Here is a 10,206-nt window from a genome sequence, read left to right on the forward strand (position 1 = left end):
GTGCTAGGAAAACTGGGGATCTATATGCAAAAGAACAAAGTTGGACCCTCCCTTACCTGACACCAAATACAAAAATTAACTCATTATGGCTCAAAGATCTAAATACAAAACCTAAAACTATAAAGCTCTTTATACGGCTTCATATGGCGAAAGCTTCATTGCATTGGGTTTGGCAATGACTTTGTGGACACAACACTGTAAAATAATAGGAAATAAATATGTATATACATACACATAGAGGTCCTCTGTCCCCAGTTCCAGGCACAGAGCTCCTAAACCCCTTGGAATTTCCTGGGTGATAGGAGTGTCTCCTTGTAATGAAGCAACTCTTGGTGAGCTCCTGGGTAGCCTCAGATGGGGGTTGGTCACCACAAAGACCAAGCCAAGCTTGGAATTTTCGGCCTCCCCTGCCCCTCCCCATTCTCCAAAAAGAGGAGAAGAGCTAGAATTAACCAAGGACTGACCGTACCTTTCTGATGAAGCATCCATAAAAATCCCCCAAAGTATGTGATTCTGAGAGCTTCCACGTTGGTGAGCACACCCGCAACTTCAAAGGTGACACACCCTAACCCCAGAAACGACAGGTCCTGCCCTTGGGACCTCTTCGGGGTCTTACCCTGTGTATCTAGCTCTTTGTCTGGCCATTTAGTCACATTCTTTAATATCCTTGGTAATAAACTGGTGCTCTAGTAAAGCAACTGCTTTCTCAAGTTTTATGAGCCATTCTAGCAAATTATCAAACCCTAGGAGGGGGTTGGGGGAGACTGATTCACACAGCCAGCCAGTCAGAAGCAGAGGTCACAATCTGCACTTGTGACTGTCTCCTGAGGTGTGGCCAGAAGGATGGGAAACAGCCCTCAGCATGGGGGACAGGTGGTGGGGGGGGGGGGGGTCTGTGCTAACTTCAGTTAGTGTCAGAACTGAATTGAATTACAGGACATCTAGCTGGTGTCAAAGAATCGCCTAGAGTGGAAAACTCCCACATTTGACGCCAGAAGTTCTGGGGGTATGTGAATAAAAGAGAAACATGGAGGTTTTTCCTGCTCAGAAGCCACAGGCACAAGCAACGAAGAAAAAATAGACAAACTGGACTCCATGAAAAGTTAAAAATTGTGCCCATCAAAAGACAGTATTGTCGCCCTGGCTGGTGTAGCTCAGTGGATTGAGCGCGGGCCTACGAACCACATGATTGCAGTTCAATTCCCAGTCGGGGCACATGCCTGGGTTGCAGGCCAGTTTCCAGTTCCTGGCAGGGGATGCAAGAGAGGCAACCATACATTGATGTTTCTCTCTCTCTCTCTCCTTCCCTTCCCCTCTAAGATAAATAAATAAAATCTTAAAAAAAAAAAGACAGTATCATAACACAACGAAGCCCAAAGGCAACAAATGGGTGGGTGTTGGGAACACTGGTGCAATGTCGGTCAGCTGTCCATTTTAGCATCGCCCAACAACGAGGGTGAGGGGGGGCGGAGTATGTGTGTTTGAAATGAGGTAAATGGATGATGAACAACTGTTCCATAAAATTTAAAAATCAATCAATCAGTCAATGCATCAGCCTATCAATACCCACCAAGTTGTAGAACTTCCTTTTGCAGTTTGGGGAAAAAAATGTAATTCTCTCTTCTCTCTCTTTCTTACACACATTTACAAACCTCCTCTCACACTGTGTGAGAGGCCACTGTCCCCCAGGGAAGGTTCGATCACCAGGCATGGGACCCCACCCCTGTCTGCCTTCCAGGTGCAAGTGCTCGGCAGTTGGGATGGCGTCACGTGGCCCCCAGATGTGGTTCCCAGCAGCCACTGGACCAGATACACAAGCAGCCATGGCCACCCCACCACTACCACCTGCCTGTGCATGAATTCATCCTCAACTGTTAGATCAATAAAGTCTCCTGAAGCTCAAAAAAAAGACAATATCAACAGAGTAAAAAGGCATCCAACATACCGGAAAAAATATTTGCAAAACCATGTATCTAGTAAGAGATTAATATCCAGAATATACACAGAACGAGTGCCTAAAACACAACAACAAAGATATTGAAAAGATTTCTCAAAGGAAGATAAACAAATGGCCAACATACACATGAAAAGATGTTCGACACCTTCAATCATCAGGGAAATGCAAATCAAAACTACAATAAGATACTACCTTACGCCCACTACGACAGCTACTATCAAGAAAAGAAAGAGAGGGAGGAAGGGAGGGAAATTGGGACTCTTGTGCACTGTTGGTAGGAATGTGAAATGGTACAGCTGCCATGTAAAACAGTATGGCAGATCCTCAAAATATCAAAAATGGAATGAATATATGATCCAATAATTCCATTTCTGGGTATGCACCCATGTTCATAACACCACTACTCACAATTGCTAAAATGTGGAAGCAACCCAAGTGTCCATGAACAAGTGAACACACACATACACAAATATTATTCAGCCTTAAAAAGGAATGGAATTCTGACGTATGATACGACATGAATGAAACTCAAAGGCACAACACGAAGTGAAGTAAGCTAGTCTGAAAAAGACAAATACTGCACGATTCTACTCACGTGAGGCCCCTAGAACAGTCAAAATCACGGAGACAGGAAGTGGAGTGGTGGCTGCCAGGGACTGGGGGGGGCGGGGTGGGAACGGGGTGTCGTTATCACATGGGGGCAGAGTTTCAGCTTTAAAAGGAGAAAAGAAGTTATGGAGATGGGTGACAGTAACAACTGCACAGCAGTGTGAATGTGTGATGCTGCCACTTATTGTGCACTTAAACATGGTTACAGCGATCGATTGTATTACGCATATTTTGTCACAATACAAAATTGGAAAAACATCAGGAAAATACAGGATTGAATGATATAATGCATGTAACACGCTTAGCACAGTGTCTGGGACATGGTAAGTCCTCAATAAATGGCAGCCATTACCATCATTCCCTGCAGGACTCAAAGTCTTTCCCCTGAGATGTTACCTGGACAGTTTCTGGGGCCTGGAATGCAGTCCTCCACCTGGCCCGCCTACTGAATGCCTACATCTTGTCCCAAGATGAAACTCCAATGTCACCACCTCCTTTTCACACTCCTCAAAGAGATAAGCCCCTTGCCCTGGCCGGTGTGGCTCAGTGGCTCGAGCGCGGGCCTGCGAACCAAAGGATGGAGGTTCGATTCCCAGTCAGGGCACATGCCTGGGTTGCAGGCCAGTTTCCAGCAGGGGACGCATGAAAGGCAATCATACATTGATATTTCTCTTCCTCTCTCTTTCCTTCTCCGCTAAAGATAAATAAATAAAACCTTAAAAAAAAGAGATAAGCCCCTCAAGGGGAGGTCCAGTGCCTATTCATCCGTGGAACCCCCATACCCCAGGCTTGTCACAATCCTTGGTATTGCGTTGGGAAGAATATACATTAATGATTATATGTAATTGTTACACACACACACATACACACACACACACAGTTCTGGCCTGTCTAGAAAGTATCCATCCATGTACTATAAAAAATAGAGACATTTATTGAAGCAGATACAAAACACAAGAAACACTGTACACAGGGCAATGACCCCAGGCATGGGACACCTCAGTCTCCTTCAAAGTTACAGCCTTGAGGAAATCTGGTTCATTGGTAGCAGCTTGAATCAAATTATTAGCAACTGCTACCGAGTAGCATTCCTTCTACTCTGGTAACAGAAGCCATGGAGCAAATTTTTCCACAATACGTTTCTTGCCAAGGCCCTACATCAAAATCTCAGACACAGTAGGTTTTGGAATCCCCAGATTCGTTTCTAGTTCTCGCATTGTCGATCACCGATCTTTGTTATTGCAGCCCATTCATGTTCAACATTCTCAGGTGTTCTGCTTGTTGCAGTTCTTCCAGAACATGGATCACTTTCAACAGCTTCTCAACCATCTTTGAAGCGTATGTGCCTCACTTTCATTTGTGCCGCACTCATTGCATCAACCCCCAGAGCCTCTGAACCATCCTTGATGCAGATTCATTGCTCTCCTCGCTCAGCCATTTTGAATGTGATGGCCACACAGTGCACCTGCTCAGTCAACAGTGTCTACCACCCTCACTGACTAGTACAGTGAAGTCGTCACTGTTCACCCATGCACATTCCAGTCCAGTCTCCCTGGTTGCCAGGTTACATAGGTGTTGTGCAAACTGCTCTCGTTACATTAACAATGGCTGGACATTTTCCCAGACAGACTATGTGTGTGCATACGTGTGCATGTGTGTAGTCAAGTTTCCACACCACTCACAATAGCCAAGATCAGGGCAAATGTGTTAACTTATGATCGCTAACGCAGCTAACATTTATCAAGAACAGCTAATGTCCTCATTGCTTATTAGGGATTATTTCATTTCCTTACTTACAACAACCCCCTGAGGCAGGTACTATTATTTTATAGATGAGGGGAAAAGGCACAGAGAGGCTGCTTACTGGAAGTGCATTTATTTCTAATGGGAAAAGATGGGTAAAAGAAAAGCAAAGGCACATGAATGCTACCATGGTCCACTGAATGAAATACATTCTAGGGGCTGCTTACAAAAGCCCATGGCTTGCATTTTTCCTTGTCACAAAGAAAATGAAAAACACTGTAGTGCTTAATATACCAGTCTTGCAAAAACAGCCATTTTCAGACAAGTATGAACAGCCTTGGCCCACCCCTCCCCCATTTCAGATTTCCTGGCCAACACACGGATTAGTAACACTGGATATCCCTTATTCTGGTCTCACAGTGGGAGTGAAATGCTGGGAAGAGGGACACCACCAATTTCATAGCTTTCCAAGTCACGTTAGGGATTCCCAGGACCTCCACGTGAACCCAGGAAGTACTAGAACCAGGTTTTCCTCCAAGTCTCCTGCAAATCTGCAGCGCTCGGGCTCTGGCCTTTGTCACACACACGTTACCTTGGTCACGAGATGCAGCCTCCAGTGCTGGCCTTCAGCACTCAGGAGGGAGTCACAACAGGACCCCGAGGCAGTGGTGGGGCTTCGGCGACCCACATGTGCAGGAGGGCTCAGAGACACTCAGGCCACAGGGAGGTGCCTCCACAGGCCTCATGTCTACGGCTTTCTCATCTGGAATCTGATTTTCCCTGGGAACAGAATATACAGAACCTCCCATCCAGTCTATACTGGCAAGAGCCTAATCTTCCTATTTTCATTAACAAGAATGTATGATGTATGCGGGTGCATACAAGACAAATTACTCAGCACTACAAGGAAAACAAACGGCACAGGCCCTTAAGTGAGTGAGGAAAGAAAACCAGAGCACCCAATAAATCTGATAACAAAGTTAAAAATAAATCCATAAAATTATCAAAAGCCATTAATGATGCATTCACATAAAACTAACGGAACATGACATTCATGAAATGTAATATCCTTCATCCCCTTTTAATTCCCTGCAGTAAGGCGCTGGCACTAGCATTTAGAGCATCACTCTCTACTTGTTTGAAAGTAAAAGTGCTCTCTGGTTTATGTTTCTTAGTCGACTATTTCCAAACACTTCTAATACTCCTTTAACATTAAGATTTACTGACAGTAATTTACATCCCCAGGTGAAATAAAAAGGTGATAAAAGTCCCCAAAGCATAAGGACACATGATCAAACATGTGAATTAAGCAAGTGACCAAAGGGTCACCGGTTCAATTCCCAGTCAGTGCACATGCCTGAGTTGTGGGCCAGTTACCTAGAACGGGGCACATGACAGGCAACCACACACTAATGTTTCTCTCCCCCTCCTTCTTCTTCCACTCCCCTCTCTCTAAAAACAAATAAAATCTTTTTTTAAAAAAGGAAATGCTTTTTTAAAAAGTATTTTTAATGCTAAGGTTTGTGTTTACAAGGGCTATCTAACATATCTGTGCAACATCTAGGCCAAACATAAGTAATTAAAATAGTCTTCCCCCCCCAGCAAACCAGTGGGGCAAAAACAAAAAGGCTTTAGCCAAACAGAGATGTGCGTACAAAGGGAGCTGTCCACTCACCATGGCTGCCCTTCGGGCTTGGTCAGGGCGGAGAGTGTAAAAGTATCAAGAGGTGACTGACACCTGCGCTGGCCCCTCCTTCCCCGCCTGACTCTTCTAAACCTCCCCCCCCCCCCCNCCCCCCCCCCCCCCCCCCCCGTCTTCTGCCGGGCTGCCATTCGGAGTCCACTCCCATCCTGGAGCACTAGAAAAGCGCACCTCCCAAGAGGTTTAAGGAGTTCTTGCCACCTGAAGGAGCAGGAGCTGGCACACTCACCGCAGAAAAGAGTTCGCCCCCACAACCTCAAGGACCCTCAGACTGAATAAAGCCTCCCAAAGTTAGACTCCGCGCCTCGCCCCTCTTATGCCCCATCTCTAAGACCATCACTAAAGGGACAACCGCCTCAAAATCTGAACTCAGCTCCCCTTTCAACTTCTCCGTTATCACTCTCAAATTCAACTACGTAAGCTTTAGAAAAGCAACCAAAATCATGACCTTGTTTTCTCCCTATAGTCTCTCTCCTGCTAAATGTAACCAGTTACTAAGTAACTATATGTTACTTGGTGTAAGTAAGGTACACATACTCCACTTCTGTTTTACTTCCAAATTCTGGTCAATGGCATTACCACTTACCCAAGTTCTAACCTTGCAGTCATATATATAAATTCTTAAAGAGAGAGGAAGGGAGCAAGACATAGAGAGAGAGAGAGAGAAACATGGACTTGTTGTCCACCCACCTATGCATTCATTGGTTGCCCCTTGTTTGTGCCCTGACTGGGGCATTGAACCCGCAACCCTGGTGCACTGGGTCAGCACTCTAACCAACTGAGCCGCCCGGCCAGGGCCAGGAGTCATCTTTATATGGAATGAAGATAAGGTAAAGTTAACCAATTGGAGAAAAAATAAGAAAAAATAGCAGTTACTGAGTTCCTACTCCATCCTTGTCACTGTGCTGGTCTAGGAAGTGGGTTATACTGTTTTCATTTTATAAATGGGGAAAAAGTTTGGAGTTTCTCGAATATTTCTTTCTGGCCTAGCAGTTCAGACTTTATCGCTTCACATTTACAGTTCTGCTTGCCTTCTCTACTCCAAATTCGTTCTGTATAAAACACTGCCAGAACAACACGAAAATTTCATTCTATCACACCAATTCCCTGCTGAGGGCAGTGAAATGCCTTCTGCTTCTCTATTCGCCCACGGACTGGCCCAGAGCTCAACAAGTATTTGTCGTTTAAAGCCATCCCATGATTCCCCACCGGCCTACATGTAATGAGCCCTGCCTGGAAGCATGAAGTAGTAGCTTTAATCTAAAACAGAGGCCTTGAATCTACAGAATGCATGTAAAAAAGCCTTAAAGTCAAAGTGGAATCTCTCCAAGACATGTCACAGTTCTGACTTCACCTGAACCAGCCTTCCCTGAGGAACAGGAGTGCCGAAATGACAATGCCTGGGTTCTAACTAGCTCCTCCGCTTCCAGCCACTTGACCTTTCCCGGGGCTTCAGTCTCCTCCTCCGTGTACGTTCTGCTAGGCTTCTGCTCCAGTTCTCCTGCCCTTCCTGACCATTCACGTCCAAGTCCTTCTCCAAAGGTCAGCTAAAGGGCCCATTCCCCGTGCAAACCCTTTCTAGATGACCTTAGTCCATCAATCTACTTACATGATTTATAATAGTGCTATAGCAGAAAGAGTCGGAATCATTCATTTTAATTTTTATCTGTAGTCACACATCACCGCGCTTCATCTATTTTACCTGTGTATGCCACACCCCCAACCACTGTCCCACTCACAAAAGCCGGCACTGCACCCTGCCTCACGTGACTGTCACTGGCAAAACAATCCTACTATCAGCAATCACTACTGGGATTTAATGCACGCACAGTGCCAGGCACTCTGCTAAGTATCTTATGTATTTTTCTGACCTTCACTCTTCATAATCCTTTTAGGTAAATCTGTCTCTTTCCCACCATTTAAGGAAGTGTTACCTCACTTCCTTGTAAGCTGTTAACAAAAATTGTGTATTTCTTTGGTCACTTCCAAAATAATCCATTCTTAGTGAGTCATATTCAAGCCGTTACATAAAACTAACTCATGTTATCTTCACAAGTCCATGAGATGGTAATCATTTTTCTTGCCCATTTACAAATGACAAAACAGCATAGACAAGTTAATTAACTTGCACTAAATCACACAGCTGGTAAGTAGTGAATTCAAGGGTGAAGTGGTGTTGAATACCTGAGATACATTACTTCATTTATTCACTCTTCTCAACGACTTTTACTAAACAGCCTTCCAGGGGTTGGGGATACAGCAGTGAATAAACCAAAAACATCTCTGCCATCACAGAGCTTGCAATCTTATTTCTTTTCCTATATTGCATTCAAGGACAATCCTAGTAAGTACTCTAAGATTTCCACCCCAAAACATCAAATTTGGTTAATAAAAATGAGTATGGAACAAAGAGCATGGGACCTGAGGCCAGAAAGCCTGGGATAAATAATCACTTTTGCCATTGATTAGACCCCGGGGAAATCCCTTCACCGGCCTCTCAATTTCATGACCTGTAATGGGATAATGAATGAAGTTGCGCACCCAGCACAGTGTCTGGCACTTTGCGTTCCGTAAAGGAATTCCCTCTTGGTAATGCGTGTCGTCCCTGAGCCCATGTGAAAAGGCTACAGTTACATTAAGGACTACAAAGTGACCAATGTCTTTTACTTTCCAGGACAATCCTCATTCCAGCTCACCGTCACGGAGTCTCTCCGGTTTCAGACCGGATAAATCAGGTTACAACTCGGGAATGACAGCAACTCACGTTAGGGCCTGGCGGTGTTATAAAGTGCTCCCGATGACCTCCTTTAGAAGGCACTTTAGTTTCAGCTGGGGTGGGACCTGGCCTCCTGACCAGGCTCCACTTCCCGTGCCGGAGATGTGGCCCCGGGGAGAATTTCGAGCCTCTGGCACGCGATCGTGCCACCTGCCAACCCAACCCCCCCTCCCCACCTCCTCGGGGCCGCAACTCCACTACTCCCACTCGGCGCGGCCCTGGCTCCTCCGGCCCGTGCCCCCCACCGCCCGAGTGACCTCCAGCCCGGGCTCGGGCACCTGGCCCTGGCCTGAGGGACTGGAACAGGCCGGGCGGCCTGACCTCTCGCGAAGCTTCCCTTCCGCCCTCCAGGTCAGCGGGGCCCCGAGCTGGCTCATCGGCTCCGGGCGGGGGCTGCCAGGGGCGAGGAGCCTCTTACCTATCTTGACGACCGTATCCGCCAAACACCGGTCCCACTTCCTGCCGAGCTCTGATTCCGACATGTTTCTCGCCCTGAACTACAGCTTTCCTTACCACCCGGCCCCGCGCTCCGACTCCAGGGAAGACTCGCGAGAGCTGGCCGCGGTTCCCAGGCCCAGAAGACCGGCGTCGGCCGCCAGATATCGCGAGATGATCTAACTGCTTCCGCCCGTCACAGTTTTTTGAGTTGGTCGTCAAGGTGACGGGTTGCCGAGAGGCCCGAGGTGACCCTGACCTTGGAGCCGCGCCTACCTGAGGGTTTCGAGGCTCTCAGGTTTCCTAGGTGGCAGCCAGAGCCCTGTCTGGAAGGCCCTTCCTCCGCACCAGCTCCCGACGTTGGCTCTGGAAATCCCCAAGGCAAGTGAGGGCACAGCGCTTGATTTATTCATTCATTTTCGTCCTCACCTTGACTTTTTCTACTCCCTCATTCACTCGTTTATTGCAGTGAAACTCCCACCTGCGCCACTTACATAGAAACTGCTCTGGCTAAAGGTCCCCTATTGCCGATCACGTGGAGGCTTTTTGGAGCTCTCTACAGCAGTGGACACGACTGCTCCCTCCTTCCTGATCCTCCTTGTCCCCGCCTTCTCTTCGCTCGTTTGGACGCCCAGTACACCAGTCTCTCCTAGTCCTCCTCTCGCTCCTCTTCAGGTGTCCTTCCAGGGCTGCCTTTTCTCTGCCAGGTGCTGAAAGAGCGTTTCACAGGGTACCTGCCATCGATGCTCTGTTCACTCTACACACTGTCCCTGAGTACTTGCACAACTGCCAGATTCTACACACCAAACGTCTACCCCACGCTTTGCCTTCTTAATTCAGCCTCCTTGCTGGTGTTATTGATTTTGGTCTTCCTTCCTCCATCCTATTAATAAATACCAATTTGACTATACTATTCCTTTGATTAGAAGCTGTCAGAGACTGTCATTTATATAGTACAAGTAGCCACGCTTCAACAAGTTTATT

The 10,206-nt window shown here is 46.8% G+C and overlaps 1 protein-coding gene across 1 annotated transcript in view; it reads right to left on the bottom strand.

Annotated features, from left to right (window-relative positions):
- The window catches only part of MICOS10 (mitochondrial contact site and cristae organizing system subunit 10), a 34,770-nt gene extending 25,409 nt beyond the window's left edge, over nt 1–9,361 (bottom strand). The window contains exon 1 of the mRNA XM_037032825.1: nt 9,206–9,361. Coding sequence (XP_036888720.1) covers nt 9,206–9,269 — 64 coding nt within the window. The 5' untranslated portion in view covers nt 9,270–9,361. The remainder of the gene's footprint in view (nt 1–9,205) is intronic.
- Between the last annotated feature and the right edge of the window lie 845 nt (nt 9,362–10,206).

This window comes from Sturnira hondurensis, unplaced genomic scaffold (genome assembly GCF_014824575.4).
Source record: "Sturnira hondurensis isolate 20B ecotype Veracruz unplaced genomic scaffold, ASM1482457v3 Scaffold0021555, whole genome shotgun sequence".
Lineage (NCBI taxonomy): Eukaryota > Metazoa > Chordata > Mammalia > Chiroptera > Phyllostomidae > Sturnira > Sturnira hondurensis.